This window comes from Falco naumanni, chromosome 3, assembly GCF_017639655.2.
Source record: "Falco naumanni isolate bFalNau1 chromosome 3, bFalNau1.pat, whole genome shotgun sequence".
Classification (NCBI taxonomy): domain Eukaryota; kingdom Metazoa; phylum Chordata; class Aves; order Falconiformes; family Falconidae; genus Falco; species Falco naumanni.
Genome location: NC_054056.1, coordinates 2659238 through 2676346, shown reverse-complemented (window position 1 = coordinate 2676346; position 17109 = coordinate 2659238). Strand labels below are relative to the sequence as shown.

Sequence of the window (17109 nt, the reverse complement as noted above, 5' to 3'; positions counted from 1 at the left end):
GCCCTGCTACAGCACAGGCCGCAGCACCAACGCCAACCCCGGGGCCCGCAGCACGGGCTGCAGCACCGGCCCTGCTACAGCACAGGCCGCAGCACCAACGCCAACCCCGGGCCCCGCAGCACGGGCTGCTCGCTGCCCAGCAAACACCTGTGCCCCGGCCACTCAGGATGCTGTACGTCGCGCAGCCCCTCAGGGACGAGGCCTCCCTCCCTTACAGCTGCACCCGCGTCTCCCCTGCACCCTGCCAGCGCCTGCGGCTCCAGCCACACCCCCCACAGGCGCCAGCACCTCTTTAAAATAACCCACTTTCTTGCAGATGGGGTCCCTTAACTCCACTGGCTCATTCACATTGCTACGTGGTCTCAAAGAGTTAGGTGGAGAATGAAGACCAGGGAACAACTCATATCACGCTTCTGTATTGCTACATGAGGCGTGGTCTTAAACTGCACTGGGGGCTGCTCCAGGCCACCTACTGCCAACAAAGCAAGACCCTCAACCAGTCAACATCAAAAAGAGGCAGACAAGCTGGAAAAACACACCGAGATCTTTTTATTTAAATAACAAGGACTTAAAAATTCTCAGTTTTAATACAAGTTAAATAAAATACAGCGTAAGTATCCGATTTTGTATTTTTGCCTGTCTACATATAGCTTGCTTATAAATTTTATATACTTTACAACTTAAACAGTGACAACTCATTCCAACTGCCAGATCTGTGTCTTCAAAAGCAATAGATTGTATAAAATACTGTGATATAAACAAAAAAGCCAGTATGCTGTACAAAAAAAATATTTTTACAGTAATTTGATATCTAAAAAATCAGATTAGCTGCATCTGAAATTCATGGTAAATTGTCTTCTCTCAAGAGGAACTGATAGATAAATTGCTGAGCTTTCCTCTTTTCAGTAATATCAGGTGCAGGATGTCCAGGAGGAGGTCGAAGTAATAAGCCACCAAATATACTAGCTGCATTAAAAAAAAAAAAAAAAAAAAAAAAAAAGGGGCACACAGACACAGGAAGAGCCTGTCAGCAGCAGCTTACCAAGGGTAATTCCACCAACCCCAACCAGTCACAGTCAGAGAGTGCCTGCCTTCAGAACAGGGTAGGAAAAAGCTGATGACCCACACATCACTTCACAACTTTTTTTCACGCTACTGCAATGACTGGTTTTCTGTGGACTATTTGCTCGTTATTAAATGCTTCAAAACAAGAGGCCATGACTGCACTCACTTTGGAGAAACGTGTTTTGTTACACAAACCACAAAACCCCTCCAAACAGAACGGTTATTTCGCTCGCCTTACCGAGAATATTCACATCCAAGTGGTTTTTCCCTGAATTTTTCAGTAGTTCTCGTAGAAATGCCATTAGATACTCAAATACGTTTTTATGGCACACTGGCAGGCTAGAGATAATCTGAGGAGGAAAAAAAACCAACAAAAAACCCAACATTCATATCAAAGACAAGGCAATGGCTTAGCAACATCACCCTGTCTAGAAATACTAACAGCTCTTAATCACCAAGGAGCACCAGTTCTAGATCCTTTCTATTATCAGATGACTTAAGTTTCTGAGAGCAAAAACCTGTTACTGGTCTGGCATAAAACAGTTTCCCTCCCCTCACTCCAGAATTACAGAAACAGCCTCCCAGCAAAGCCAGCAATACCTGACTGCTCAGCAGGTAGTTGCTGGCATTCTCCAAACAGCTGCTGTATAACCTGTAGCAGATGACAGGCTCTGGCAGGCTTTCCAGGAAGAGCAGCAGGGCTTCTGCTACCGAGTGGTTGCTGCCAACTGATCCAAAGATGGTTAAGGAAGAGGCAAGCACAGTGTGATCTATTTTGGTCACGCTTCTGATGAAACATTAATCTTTGATTAGGTCTCCAAGATCTCCTCCTATTGTTCACAGCTTTGAGTTCAATCACTTGATGCCAAACAGCAAGCTGCTTCTGCTGGCAGTCAGACACTTACATAATTCATCAACATCACAAGGACTTAGCAGAGGCTTCTGTACTGGTTACAAGGAGTAGCAAGGAACTGCAGATCTCATTTACCCCGAGATGGGAGACAGTAATTTAAAAATCATGGTGGGGCATAGGAGATTGATAAAATCTTTTTCAGCTTTGATCACTAAGGCAGAGTGAGCCTTACCGGACATCAGTCTAAAAGGATACAAAGTGTATCATGCATTCCTTTGTCCAAACAATCTCGGATTTGCTCAAATTCAGATCTGAGGCCTGGCTGCTGAAACAGGTCCTCCTGCAAAGATGACCATTAGTCAGTCTCAAAGAAAATAAAAAGTTATTTGGGTAAACAGAGCAATGTTGTTGTAATCTGGCTGGGAAAATCTCTCCAATTTGGTTGTTACCGGCACAAGTCTCACCACGAGCAGCTCTGGGAAGGCTGCAGCACTGCAGTAGAGAGCAATGCAGAAGGACAGCTGCTGATGCATGCCACACACAGACAAGGTCACCATCACCAAACAGCAAAACCTGGGGCACCAGGGTCGCATCACAGATGTTCTTTCTCTCTCTTTACCATCGGCCAAACATCCAAAGTTAGCTATTGCCAGCATCTCGTTCAAAACTAAACCTAATGCAAACAAATTGTTCTGCGTTTCTAGTACAAACACTGCCTACCTGCTGGGAAGCATTGCGGTACAAGTGATCCACCATCATCCACAGCTCTTTTGGAATATCCATAGGCTTTTCAGTGTGAAGAGCATCACCACTCATTTCCAGCGGCATCAGGGTCTGAAAGAGGGGAGGCGTGGGGAGGGAGAAGGAAAAAAAAAAAAGAAAGGAAAAGGTAGCTAGCCGAGTTCTTATTCAACTCCACAAAAATGCTTCACAAAGCTTACACCTGAGAATTAAGACTTATTAAGAAACTGTGCAGCTTCACTCACCAGTCTTCATAAAGACTGGAACAATAGGCACATTTGTATCATAAGTCCAGACAAGAAACAATCTGCTCTCACAAACATACTTCACATATGCTCAGCTCTATGGAAACGTTACGTCATGCCTCACATAAACACACACCTCTCCATTCAATATGGAGAAAGCCAAAGGCTCCCGGGTAAAGGTCTACCTTTAGAAGTCGCATGCTTTTTAAATGTGCAAGTGGGATCTAATTTTCAGTGCTCGCTACATGAAATGGGTTGGTTCATCCACGTGAAGAACTAATGCAGGCTGTGAAGGTGGCGCACTGGGAAGCACAAGCTGTATCAGCATTCTCAGACTATGGACCAGGGAAGTGGAAGAAGGCTCTTTAGCAACGGACAGAACTTCAATCTAGCTTTAATGGTTCTCGTTGGTTCAGAAGAGAATCTTGTCTTTAACTCACAAGTTTCCGAATGGATTCTTCTGACATGTCCTGAATCGGTTCCTTCATGTAACACAGCGTATGAATGGGAGACCCGAAGCAACTTGGCAAGTAGTTGCCTGTTACAGACAGAAAGTAATCCTTCCCCCTGTTAAGATGCAAGACCAAGATATCTTCAAGTTTTTCCTCTCCAGAGTTTAAGTGTGTAGCTGTTGATTTATTAACAAACACCTCCAACTCAATTGTGATCTCAGCATCTGCCAGAAGATGATAAAACAAAGGTGTACTCAGTTAAAAAAAAAAAAAGTATTAACCAAGAAACCTGCAAATAGGCATAGCATTCTCAAAACAGCAAAGAACTAAGCCAGAAGGTGACAATATTAGTTCATTAACATGAGATGAACAACGAGGAGCTCACCTGACAGCAGAAAGCCCTTACTGGGGTTAGCAATCAGCCACTCCTTGCAGTAGGTTTTCTCATCTGGTTTGCTGATAAACTCAAACTGGCAGGGCACTTGTCCGTTGCGGACTGTAAACTTCTCTACCTGCAGCTGCATGTATTTAACATCCACAAAATGGAACTAGAAACAAATGTCAGTCAATATCGTCAGCCAGTTCCACCTTGCCAAGCACCAGCAGCAATTCCTGTCTTGTGGTTTAATCATTAGGCAGCAAGATACCCAGATTAACCCTCTTGCTCCTGCATCCCACCTCTTCCAGGATTGCACAGGATTACATTTGTTTACTGTTTGCTAAAGTCGTTTGCATCAGTGGGCCCTTTAAAACAAATGCTCCCCTCAAATAACCTCAATGAAACTTGAGAACAAGATAACTGTAGCCTCAAATGTCTCATTTGCTTATCTTTTTTAGTCCCCAATACACAAAGCAAATGCCTTTGTGACCTTCTCCAAATCCTTCAGATTTTGCATTTTATGTTTCAAAGGGAAGGGAGCAAGGGCCACAAACTACCATTTACTCTCTCTCTCCCCTCCCACCTCAGGGAGTAACACACTCTACATTTCAGCCTGGTACTGTGAATGGAATTTAGCAGCATCTAAACAGCAACCAATATTTCTAGGGCTTGTAAACAGAGAACAGTTGCAAGTCAAAATATTCTACTACTTTGGAACTAGACCCCAAGGTCTAGAGTCCATCTCCTACTGCCAGCACACACTCCTGGGGTTTAGGGTTGCTCGGCTCCTCCAGTGAGTCCCAGCACATGAACACACCCTACCTCTCTCTGGGAGAGGGTCACCGAGGGAATGTTGGCATTCTCCAGCTTGTCCAGGGAGCGGACTATTTCTTCAAAGGCTTTTCGATAGAGCTCCTCATTCACAACCTTCACCTGAAAAGGACACACACTGCACCAACTGGCATTTACTGTGCCACTGCAGGAGAGCTGTAACACAGCTGGAAACACACAAAGCGATTTGATTTTAGCAGCACAGTAGCGCATACAACACATGTAATGAACAGAGCCAGGTGGAGCACTAATGCTCCAAGATCTCCTCAGGAGCCAACAGTAAAGGGCCTTGCCATAATTAGCAAGACAGTCACCCACTCAGTACTCAACCAGCTGCTTTTTTTTTTTTTCCCACCAGAAAAAGTTTTACTAGTGTCGTCAATGATGTAGCATTGCTGCACTGCAAGTTTCTGTGAAAATTAATAGGAAAATAAGAAAAAAGGCAAAAGAACACTTCTGAAAAAAAACAGATATCCATGCATTATTCTGCTGAAGTATCACTTAACACAGCCCTAGCTTACTACGAACAACAATCCTATCTCAGTATCTTATCTACCCCACCTTTTAGCCATTGTTCTCTGTGGGTGCCTAAAAAGCAGGAGGAGAGGGAAATCAGCAGGAGAACCTCCCTCCTCCTTCCCCCTCTCCCCACATGGAGGGGGAGGTCAGGGGAGTTATTTCCTTCAGCACTGACAGTACTTACCCCGATATCAAACACAGAGCTGACTGGCTTATGATCACTGATCTTCAAAGCCATGTGGCTGCGATAGCTCAGCTGAGCAATGTTCTGCCCTTTCCAGAGTATCCGATCACACCATGCTGGAATACGACACTTCTCACTGAAACAGGTAAAAATTACGGTTTCCAGGCACAATTCAGGTAGTAACAAGGCAGAATACTGCTCTCCCAGAGACTCTCCTGCCACGGCCTCGAGCTCTCTTATCAAAGCTCTATTTTCCAGTTTCTTGGAGTAGTTATAAAACTTTGATTGTCTGCCATTAGGTATCTCTAGATCATGCTTTATTTTCTACTTCAAAGATGCAACTGTTTGTTTTGTTCTTTTGATACAATTCACACGCAAACCAATACTCAAGAGATACTTCTGACTGGAAGAACCATGAAAAGTAAGAACTCAGGCTTCACATTTACAGTTTACAACTTAATTTTTTTCCCCACTGACTGCTGCACAGATTTCATTCCCACACTTGAAGCCAATGTTCCCAGTTTGCCACCACCAGGTCAGCCACGCTCCATAGCACGTTACAGGAACGATGGCTCTCCCAGTCTTTTGGGGAATGCACTCAGCAACAGACAGCACAAAGGCACCATTTTGAACCCCAGCCAGTCTGTCCTGAGCAGGTATCACCAAATAAAAGACCCAAAAAATTTTGCTTTGGGAAAAAGAAGCCAAACCAAACAAAAAGAATGAAACTAACTAAAATGATTCCTTAATTTTGCACACCTCTGATTAAGAGGAAACCAAATGGATTACTCCTGGGAAAAAGATAAGGAAAATCTGACGAAAAGTAGTGGAAGAAAAGCAACATAAGTAGACATAAACTGGAGATGGATTTTGGAACCAAGGGAGAGGAACAGCAATAATGTCAGAACTGTTCTTATTTATAGCCATTAGATCTACAATTCTTTTTAGCTTTGTTTTTACTTCAATGATAACATTAGCCACTGGTAGCATCACATATGAGGCAATCACCGTACCTTGTGTCCCAGTCGTCACAGCCAGCATCATATTTATATGTTGGCTGGAAAGAAATCTCTCCCTCTGTAAAGCCTTCAAAGACTGCATTTGCATTTATCTGCCTCTTTAGCTACGAAAAAAAAAAAAAGAAAAAATTGATTTTAAATAAGCTCAAGCGCAATTCCCATATGAACTGAGAGGGAGGCGTTTGGCCAAGGAGAACGTGTGCAGTTTCTAACCAGCACCCTCAGCACCACCTGCAGGCAGGTGAGGCATCAGTACCTGGTCATACTGGCAAAGCTCTAGAAATGCTTTCTCATCTACAAGCTGCTTCACTTTTGCCACATCCAGTTCTTCCAGCCGGTAGTTGAGGTCACCCAACCATAAGATCACACTGAAAGAAGAACGTACACCAGACGTCTGCACAGAGGCCTGAAGATGTCCGAGACGGGGAAGCACAGCCCTGCAGCAGTGCCCCCCACCACGGCAGCAGTGCCCACCACCACCTCGTGCAAGCACAAGCTCTTCTCATCCCAACAGATCAGCTGGGCGCTGTGTCTGCTTCTCCATCAGAGACAACAAGTAAGACTGCAAACTTCAAAGAGAAACTACATTTTCTACCTTTGCTGGTTTTAATTCCCGTTCTGCATGTTTGTTACTACCTCTTAATAACTCTACTTTTAATATTCCACACTGATTAAATCCCACAGCCCACTGGGGAAATCAATGCATATTATTGCCCCATTCCCACTTTGTGCTTGAAAATAAAACGAGACCTGGAAGAGCATAAGGCAAGGGACTTGTCAGAACTGTACAGGCAACCACTCTCCAAACCAGGGTTACGGTAAAGCACTTCTGGCCCTTCCAGGCTGACAGGTAGATCACTGGGGCACCCCTTCCCACTGCCCTGCTGGCAGCACCTCAGGCCCACACCCCAAAACATTTGCAAGGCTCCTCCTGGCCACACACAAGCGATTCACACAGTCAGACAAGAAGCTTACTCATGTTTGCCAATAGTGAGAGGGGGCAAATTTGGATCTGACTGGCAGAATTGCATCCGAGAGCAGATGTCTTTGAAGTCCTGGTTCCTCCGCTCATAGTCCTCCATGTGTGCAGCAAGGTGAGAATTCACAATGCACACGCTAGTATTATGGAATTTAAACCTTATGGCAACACCACCTTTGTTACCCTGAAAGGTAAAGACAGACATTGGTCAGAAGCATTTACACAACAGATGAATCCACTAATGAGTTACCAGCAGTTCACTAGCCAGAAGACGTTGAGGAAAAGCCTTTCATTCCAGAGGAAGGAAAAGGCTGAAAATGCCAATTAGTGATAACTACCTCATGAATTCAAGTCAGTAACTCACTGAGGGTTGCACACAGCAACAGAACATAGCAAGCAAGCACACAGAACTCCAGATTGCAATTCAGGAATTCGCTAATACAAAAGGAAATTAAAATCAGAGAGGCAGCTGGTCAGTTACCTCAGCAAGTCCCAAAATCTACTTAGCAACGAATTGGATCTTCCAGTGCAAATCGTAACAAATTTGTAAATGGAGGAGGAAGCATGTGGCTTAGCTGGTCAAAGATACCTTTGATAAATTCTAGCTGCAACGCTCACAGAATCTACATTCAAAGGGCACAGACTTTCCGCTTTCCAACGGTGTGGAATGGCAAAAGGCCAGGAAGTACTCAGGAAAACTAATCTGGACAGACACGTTTCTTCTACTCATGTCTCTTTGTGTTATTTCCTTTGGGAAAAATCACAACGAGCATCAAAATCACATGAGAGCAAGGCCCCACACAGCCCAGCACATGCAATCAGGGAAAAAAAAAAGTCTTCAGAGAAGATTCTCCCTCACGATCTTTGAGCCTTTGTGAGCACATGGCAATTCCTTCTAGCAACACCCTGCGCTGGCACAGGGACAGGACTATGTGCCTCTCAAGACAGCTGCACCCCTCAGCTGGGGAAATAACCACTACACCTAAGGAGAGGGGCTCTCCAGGGCTCTTCTGAATCTCACCCCTTCTCACGCACAGTTGCGATTCTTACCATCCTCCCCATAATTCCAGTTCCCACAGTCTCGACTTCCACCTCGGAGATGTTCAAAGCAAGGTCTGCTTTCACATACAACAGAAGCATGATTCCCACCAGCCGCACCAGTTTCACCTGAAAAACAGATCCATTAAATACTAGAATGGGAGAGGTTTGACGAGAGAAAGCACATCACCCCCTAGTTCAGAACATGCGTCACCAAAACACAGATGAATTAGAACAGAGTTCCAAGCTCATCCGAGGGACCAGCTGAGCTCACAGCACACTGGCACTCCAGCAGCACAGCGCAGGAGGAGCCAAGGACCAACACCCCAGTAAATGAAGTTGAAGCCCGAAGCAAAACCTACAGCACAGGCGTAGCCCATGGAAGGAGCCCCCCTTCAACAACAATGACAAGAGACAAAGCAGACCAAAGGAGCAGGAGTCAAAACATAAGCAGTATTCCTACCAAGTCTTCCTTCACACCTCATTCTACTGTGCGTCGTGGAGACAGACATGGAAGAAGCTAGGATACTTCCTATTCTCTTCCAGCAAGACAGCAGGAGCTTCCTGCACGCGTGGATGCCCAGCTCTGGTCTCCTGTCCTGCCGCTGCCTTGGTACCCTGCACAGCCACACTACCTACATCCCCTTCACAGTGCTCCTGACCGAGCAGAGCCTGCAGACAGCGTGCCTGGCAGACACAGCACGTGAGAACAAGAAAAAGCCAAGGGAAAAGAGGCCCAAGTGGAAAATTATTCCACACACAAAGCTCCCCAAAAGCCACATTTACCTTTGCGTATTTGGCATCTGGGTGAAGACTATCAGTTACAGCTTTAAACCATTCTTCTTCCTTCGGAGTGTCATTGAAAAAGAAGGCTTCTTTACTCAGATCAAGCTCCTGGAAACTGTGTTAGAGGAAGGAACCCATGGATGCATGCACTTGTTTGTAACCCTCGAGCCCTTTCCTCTGGGAAAGAACTAAATCAATTTGTACTCACTAAATTGATAACTGAAAACCCACATTCAGTTATGCTGATTTTAGAGGTATGTTAAATGTAAAAGCTATGTGACTATTAATATTAAATTGAATGGCATTAAAGACTTTGTAACATTGCAGAGTGTCCAACAGTAACTTGCCAGAGAGTCCAAACCCCACCAGAACAGCAGCCCCGTCAGGCCACGCAAACACGCACGTGAAAGCTCTGCAATGCAGTCAGGCAATGCAAACGTTCCTGAGCTGCCGTGTCTTGGCTGGACACCAAGCCACAGATTCACAAGCAAGCAACCCATAGTCACGGTTTGGGAGGATGGGCCAGAAAGAGACACTCACCCCACGCAGTAGATGTCTGGAGGCTCAGCATCACACCTCAGCCAAGGCTGGAGGCTTTCTCTGGGTGACTGACCATTCACATTGTATGTCCCAACAAAAAATCTGCAAAGAAATTAACTAAATCCCAGAACTGCAAATTGTACAGCTGATGGAAGTAACACTATTATTAACCCACGCACTTATTACTACACATAACTATTTAGAAGTAACTTATTTCCAGGGGGGCATTAGGAAAATGTGACAAACTTTAAATCCCTAAAATGATTCAATTACAGTAGTATCTTTACAGACATGTTTTACATAAGGATACACATTTTTACAAATACTATTAAAAAAAAGATGACTAGAGCTGTGCAGTAGCAATTTGAAATTATAAATTCACAGAATGATACACATAAAAGGATTTCAAGCACGGTAAAGTTTTTGTCCTAATTATATATTTCACCCAAGCTCTTATGATCTTATTGGAACGACTATGTGGGTAAGTAACTAACAGGAGCAGTGAGGGAAAAGGCCAGAGGTGCACAGAATTGATGTATTTCCAGAGACTGTCTGAAATAAGCACAGGGAAAAGTCATTTCAAAAAGGCCATTTTCACAACAAGAACCATGAGGCAAGCCATAGCAGAGACACGAATTAAATTCCATTCTGCTAATGCCTAAACGAGGAAAGAAAGCTGTTCTGGAAAGCACGGATCATACTTTTCTACAAAATTTCCTATTTGCAGGGATACTAGATGAAATAACGAACATGAGTTATCTCGACAGCTTATACTAACTCACTCCCCACAAAAATAAGTTCCTCTCAGGAATGATCATTACCTGAAGCTCTGGACATATGTGTAGGAATCCTCCATTTGTACAAGCTGAGATTTAACAATAGTATCTCTTAGTCCAAACTTTGGTTCTGATAATATCGAAGCCTTGTTTGAAGCCATTACGCTGGAGGACCGTACCATCTCAGTTGTCACTTCAGGTTTCAGTTTGTTTTGCCTGCAAATGAAAGCAAAACTGCATGCTGAAACCCATGATATACACGCACACTCAACAGCTTATTTCTGCTGCTGAGGACTTGATTTGCATTTATCTGTCTTTTTCACTAAAGATAGACAGTCGATGTTTAGGGTAAGCTAAGACTAAAGAGGAGCATTTCTTAAAATGGCTCAGTTCTCTAGATAAAACCAGTTTAATTAACTCACTAACCTAGTGCAGCCTGTTGATTCAGAGCAGGCATTACTCACACCTGGATGTTAATAAAAAAAACTGTACTCCTTCCCTGCTTACTGGAGCAAGGAGATGCAAATCTCCTCTCCCGCTGCCTCTGCTGAGGTCAGAAGGGCTGAGCAGAAGAATGAAAAACCGCATTTGTTCTAAAAGCCTTCTGGTGAAAAACTCCCAACTCTGCCTAGAAAGGAAGCAGCACAGAGCAGATGGAGGTAGAGGTGGTTTTATTTAGTCTCTCGTGGCTTTGCATACTCCTTTTGCAACAGTAATAATGCCACAGCTTGGGAGCTCCCACAAGCAAGCGGATGGTATGAATTTAGGGTCAACAACCTGCACATCAGTGCCAAGGACAGTGCACAGACAGACTTTGAAGGATATGCAGCAGGGTCCACAAAGTCCTGGGAACTGGAAAATGAAACTGTAGCGTTTTCAGAGCGTATCTATGAGGCACAGTGGCCCTCAGCCAAAGCTCTCTCAACTCAAAATAAACAATGCTCACGGGTCCCGTCCCACTGAACAGCAAAAATATGCCCAAATAGGGGACTAGCAGGACTGTTACTGAGAGACTGCGCTGAAATTCCCACTAAAATTTTGACAGTGTGCTGATGCTGAATTTTTTCTCTCCTGACTAGAATCTGCAGATCCTCTTCTCAAAAATTTGCCAGCTTCTGATCTAGACCCCAGCACCTCTGGGGACTGTAACCGACACGGTCACCGGCAGATGGAACCAGATAATGCTGCCGCAAGACTGCTCGAGCACTGGTGTGTGCACAGACCTCACACACCAGCATCAGAGGCCAACTTCCCCATGCGGTTTCCAGTTGAAAACCAGGAAGCCCAAACAAGAAAGCTCCCTGCACTTTCTTTTTCTTCCTCTAGACATCAAAGCATCAACAATTTGCCCACCGCAGTTCATTCCATCCATACACAATCACCCAGAAGTACCCAGAACTTTGGTGCTACATGTATTTACTGTCACTATACAGAGATCCTCTGCAGAGGGGAGGCATAGCTAAACCGGCAAGGAAACATTGCCACACTTTTACTCCTCACTAGACCTTCCACAAAGAGCTGACGTGTGCAACTCTGCCTTCAACTGCTTTACTAAACCTACACAAAAAGCAAGAGAGATACATACCTGGGAGCACTTTTATCAGTGCTGTCATGGCTCCGGTTCTGACTAACTGCAACCTTTTTTCCATTCTGTTTGACACCTTCAGAGCCAAGCACTTCTGGAAAAAAAACAGTAAGTTTTACATTAAACACAAAGCATTCTTTAATTTACCAATAGATGCAAACACTGGCAGAAATCTGCAAGCAGAATATAATTTAGGTTTGTGTGGAGTAACAAAGCGCCCTGCAGTTTCTCTTTCAGTTATCTGATATATTAAATTTGTTTTGACAGAACTGTTCTGTGGTGGCGCAGCTTCCCCTCCGGAGGAAGAATTGACACTGGCATGCCATGCAGCTGTGGGGAGCCACAGAACCGCTGCACGCTGCCTGCCTGCTGCTGGAGCAGGTTGCTGTTGGCTTTCCTTTACAGCTAAGCTGTAAAGGACTTAGCAGCACAAAATCCAGGCCTTTATCCTGGGAATCAAAAAAATGTATGTTAATAACAGATTTTTCCTTTCTGAAGCAAGACAGGAAGTACAAAGAAAGGAAGAAAAAGGGAAAAACAAACTCATAAAAAAAAACCCACACTACCATTTAAAGGTTTCTACTTATCTGCAAATACACAACAATGCACAAGCGTCCCCCCTCCCATGTCCCATCCCCCCCCCGCCTCAAGCCGGTGCAGTACAGAGTCACCACATGGCTCCACTGTACCTCAGCAGAAACAAGTGCCTCGATGCACACTGCACATTCCTAAAAAAGTAACAGGGCTGCTACCATGCAAATATAACCAAACAGGGGGGTGACACTAAACACATCCCACTACGTTTTTGCAAAAAAAGTGACCAGTCTTTCAGCATTTGGTTTCAGCTGCAACATCCTGCTCCAACAAGCGGCCAAGTAACAGCTGAAAAAGAGGATTCTGCCTGGGGCCCTCCACGTTTAAGACCTGCAAACAGCAATCTCAGATTATGCTACTTAGCACACAAATCTAATGATGATACAGAAATTGTTCTTAAGATTGTAAGGATCTAATCATCCGGCTGAGCTCCTCCTTCAGCGAGCACAACTTGGAAAAATTAAAATGTTATCTCCCAGGACAAGAGGGCAAACCAGAAGCAGAACTTGAAGTACTTTACCAAAGCACTCAGAATGTAAACGAGCTAATAAGTGGCCATACTCCCAGCTTGGAAAACCTCTCCTGCCCAAGAGCCCTCTAAGGATAAAGACTGTGTAAGAGGATTTGCAGAGGGTGGTTGCAGAGCAGGTGACTCAGACCTCGCACAGCCGAAGTCACGCAGCATCCAAGGGGGATGGCCACGGTTCAGAGGTGCTGCACGCGTTGCCAAGCACCAACGGCTGGGACAGACCCGCAGGCGTTCAGTGCTGAACCAGAACCGCCAGGGCCTCTGCCAGCTCTCCCGATAAACACCCCACAACTGCCTCCACTGCCAGGAACAGACCTGGACTTTCACTTTACGGGACAACTGCTACCCTTGGAACAGGGAGGCCACTCAGCCAAAGTTCATCTCTTTTTTTCTTTTTGAATACCCTACTGATAAAGAGGCGGCATGGAGCGCTGCCCTGCCGCGCCCCCGTGCCTTGCGAGGCGCCCAGCCGGGTGGGCGCTGCGGGGCTGTTCGGGCTCCGCACCCCGCACCGACGGCCGGGAACTGCTCCGGCTCCCGGGGCGCTGCCGCCGGCGGCCCGGCCGCGGGGAGCGCAGCGGGACCGTGGGACACCCGCGGGTACCCCCCGCAGCCCGGCCCGCAGCGGCGGGAGCCGGCGGGCAGAGCCCCGGGGCAGCGGCACCGGCCCCGCCGACCCCCGGGAGGCGGCCGGGGCGATGCCGGCGGCCGGGACCCGGGATCGCGCCGGCCACGGGGCGCTCTGCCCGCCGCCGCCGCAAGGCGCCGGGAGCCCCGGCCGGGCCGCCGCGCCCCCCCGACCCGCGGGAGCGGCCGGGCCTCGGCCGAGCCGGGCAGCGGCCCGCAAGCAGCCGCGCAGCGCGGACTCCCGCCCGCCTCGTCCCACCCCGTCCCGCAGCGGGTCCCCGCGCTCACCTCGGCAGGGCCGCCCGCCCGCGGACATCGCCGCGCTCCGCACCACCGCCCCGCCCCCAGCCCCTAGCCCCGCCCCAGCCCCGCCCCGGCCCGCCCCCCGCCGTACGCGCGCCCCCGCCAGCCGCCGCGGCGGCTCCGAGCGCGTCCCCGCGGGGTCGGTCCGTGCGCACGCGGCTCCGCCCGGCGGGGAGGGCCGGGCCGGGCGGCGGGGCCGCAGCGGGGCCCGGAGCGGTGCGGGCACGGGGAGCGGAGCCGAGGCGCGGGGCCGCCGGGGGGGGCTGCCTGGGCCCCCACCGCCCCCCCAAGCCCCGTCAGGCTGCCCCTCGCTCGCCGCAGCGCCTGATCTGCCCACCCGAAGCACTGACCGCCCGCGGCTGGCGCACAGCCACCGCGCTTGCAAACCGGCACGGATCGGTGCGAGCTCCAGCAGCGGAGGCCCACGCTGCTCATCCTCACCGAGAAGAAACATGCGAAGGCGACGCCAGCCGGGCCTGCCAGCCCCTCCGCCACCAAAGCCACGGGTCACAGCCAGCGCCCCACCGAGCTCGTACCTGGGCGGCTGCACCTGCTGACCTCCTGAAGAAACGTGCGTGTGTGCGAGCCAAAAGGCAAGCGCACCGTGAGCTGCTCATCTTCTGAACTTATCTGGATGGTCACATCCGAGCCTAAAGACGTTGGGAGAAAAAAGAGCTCGTGCTTAGTGCTGACAAGCCTCCAGAAACCAAACACCTCTGCCCTACAGCGGCTAGCATGCGCACACATGCAGACTTCAGCAACAAGTCTCCCTGTGCTTTCTTATCATGTTTCCTTCCCATATTTTACATGAGAATGCTGTTTAAAAATATAAAAATCAACATTTAGAATAATTTGTATTCTGCTTATTCAGTGACAATAATTAATCTTCCAGCATGAATTCAAAAGATTTTTGGGAAAAAAAAGATTGCTTTGGCTGAACTCGGCTAACAATACTTGTTAGCATGAACAAAATTGTGGCAAAGAGCACGGCGAGCCCCCCAGCAGCAGCAGGACAACATCCCCCCCATCACCAGCCTGGCCCACATGAGCCCCCGCTCCTGCTTCACTGCGCACAGCTGGTGCAGGGCCCAGGAACGCTTGTAACGCAGGCACTGAAGCAACAACAGAACTCACCGATGACGGGAAGCTCATCGTCAAGTACAACTGTAAAAGCAATACAGAGTTCAGTTACAACGTGCTAGGCAATAGGTTTGCAGAACACGCCGGTACTTTGGAGTTAGCGAGCTCTGCAAGTTCCTCCCAGCCCGAATAGTCATTGGACAAACAGCGGCAGGCGGGACAGGGCGCTCTGGATTGCGGAGCAATTAACCTAGCAATTAATCTAGGCCCTTCCAGCTATGACACAGGAGCATCACCACAGCTTACAAACTGAAGAAAAAATGGGAAGGCTGAACGGAGCCTAGATTTCAGCATGTAGAAGAACAAAATATGGACTCCAGGCCCCTTCGTCCCCTTCTCCGGAGGTGCCCGAAGTGTCACCGAAGTGTGTTAGTACCTTCTTCCACTGCAAACCCTTCTCTGATGGGGATAACCTTCTCCAGCCAGACGTCCTCGGCTGCGATGGCCATCCGCCGGTGAGTGTACACGTGGATGCTGCAGGCAGGGAGCACACACAGAGGCAGCGACTTGACTCCGGCACCGCCGCCGCTGCAGGCAGCCGGACCCCGGCCCACCCAGCAGCACCCGCCAGCACGGCAGCCTCCCACCACCACCCAAGAAACTTCTCGACCGTGCGCCCACCCACCCACTTGCCCCACTGTGGGTACCGCACCGGCAAAAGGCACCGGGTGGATACCCCCGGTGCCCGGGCACCCCCTGCCAGCCCGCTCTGGGCTCCCCCAGGCCATGCAACGGTCGGGGTGCCCAGGGCCCGCCGCCCCCCACCCCCTCCCGCCGCTCTGCCCCCCCAGGCCGTGCGGGGGTCAGGGGTGCCCAGGGCCCGCCGCCCCCCGGCCCCCACGTACGCGTGCTGCCCGCGGCGCTCCACCAGGCCCAGCAGGCGGCTGCCCGCGCCGCCCCCGGCCGCCAGCACGGCCTGCACCGCCTGCGGCTCAGCGTCAAGGAAGCGCAGGCACGGCGGGACGGGGACGGGGACGGGGACGGGGACAGGGACGGGGGGCCCGCCCCCCCCGCGCGGCTCAAGGCCGCGGCAAGGATACGATCCGGCAGGTCGCCCCCTCCGCCAGGCCTTCCTGGATGGCGACCGACTGGTCCATCCCCCGCACCGGCTCCGCTACGGCTGTCGCGACGTGTCGTGCCCGGCCCCGCCACCCCCCCGGCCCCCCCGGCCCCCCCCACCCCGCCGCGCTCCCCGGGCGGGGCCGCTCCCGCCGCCGGCACCGCCCCGCTCCCGGCCGGGCCCCCCCCGCGGCGGCGGCTCCCGGACCCCCGCAGCCCCCCCGGCCGCTCCGCCAGCCCCTCGCTGCGGAACCGCCCGCGGGCACCGGGTCCCCCGCAAACAACGGCCCCGGGCAGCGGGTCCGCAATCGGCCGCCTGCCGCCGGGGCGAGGCCCGGAGCATCCCGGCCGCGCTCCGCCTCGCCGGGGCGGGGGCGGGGGGGTGTTTGCAGGGCCGCTCTCCCGGTCCCCCCCGCGGCCGCTCTTTTCTTTGCAGCGCCGGGAATTACTTTGTTGTTGCATTTCCAGACGAGCCAGCTGGCACAAGCCACCTTCCGAGCTGCCAGGCTATTATGCAAATTAATTAACGCAAAGCGCCTAAGCAGGTGCTGGAAAACTTCACCGGAGCCTGTTGCACTGCAGAGAGCCCGGCCCGGGTCAGCGCTTCCCACCGAGCAGCAGCAACAGCCAAGAGCTGGAGATCACGACAAACGCCCTGTGCCTCTGCCCTGCCACCCCCCGGCACCCACGGGTGGCTGGGGGCTGCGGGGGGGAGCACGAGGAGAAGGGGCTGAAAGAGCTGCTGTAAATGCTAAACCTCTACTCTTGCAAGAAACATGGCACTATCGGGTATTTTTGAGACAGAAAACCCCCGGGTTTCATCCTGTTTCCACTTGCTGCAGATGCGCTGACACTGTGGCCTGGA

The 17109-nt window shown here is 49.9% G+C and overlaps 1 protein-coding gene across 5 annotated transcripts; it reads right to left on the bottom strand.

The window, feature by feature from the left end:
• Positions 1-524: 524 nt before the first annotated feature.
• Positions 525-16357, bottom strand: INPP5B (inositol polyphosphate-5-phosphatase B). Of its 5 annotated transcripts, XM_040587181.1 has the most exons (22): positions 16226-16357; positions 16031-16110; positions 15562-15659; positions 15180-15209; positions 14582-14695; positions 11993-12086; positions 10453-10623; positions 9632-9733; positions 9092-9206; positions 8318-8434; positions 7264-7451; positions 6545-6656; positions 6283-6392; positions 5270-5405; positions 4558-4668; positions 3742-3904; positions 3345-3580; positions 2639-2752; positions 2174-2258; positions 1666-1793; positions 1304-1415; positions 525-966 (listed from the first exon to the last, which is right to left on the bottom strand). In XM_040587181.1, the coding sequence occupies exons 1-22, from the start codon at positions 16280-16282 to the stop codon at positions 842-844; spliced, it is 2598 nt and encodes an 865-aa protein (XP_040443115.1). In that variant the 5' UTR covers positions 16283-16357; the 3' UTR covers positions 525-841. The 5 variants fall into 5 exon arrangements, with proteins under 5 accessions (XP_040443115.1, XP_040443114.1, XP_040443118.1 ...); XM_040587180.1 differs by lacking the exons at positions 16031-16110; positions 16226-16357 and having other exon boundaries at positions 3742-3874; positions 15562-15780; XM_040587184.1 differs by lacking the exons at positions 14582-14695; positions 15180-15209; positions 15562-15659; positions 16031-16110; positions 16226-16357 and adding an exon at positions 14487-14507.
• Between the last annotated feature and the right edge of the window lie 752 nt (positions 16358-17109).

Excerpts from the sequence above, each read along its gene's own strand:
- INPP5B (XM_040587181.1), bottom strand. The coding sequence starts at position 16,282 with ATGGACCAGTCGGTCGCCATCCAGGAAGGCCTGGCGGAGGGGGCGACC. Across the intron at positions 9,734-10,452 it reads ACATATGTCCAGAGCTTCAG|ATTTTTTGTTGGGACATACA; the intron begins GTAATGATCATT and ends ATTTCTTTGCAG. Across the intron at positions 8,435-9,091 it reads CAGATGCCAAATACGCAAAG|GTGAAACTGGTGCGGCTGGT; the intron begins GTAAATGTGGCT and ends TCTGTTTTTCAG.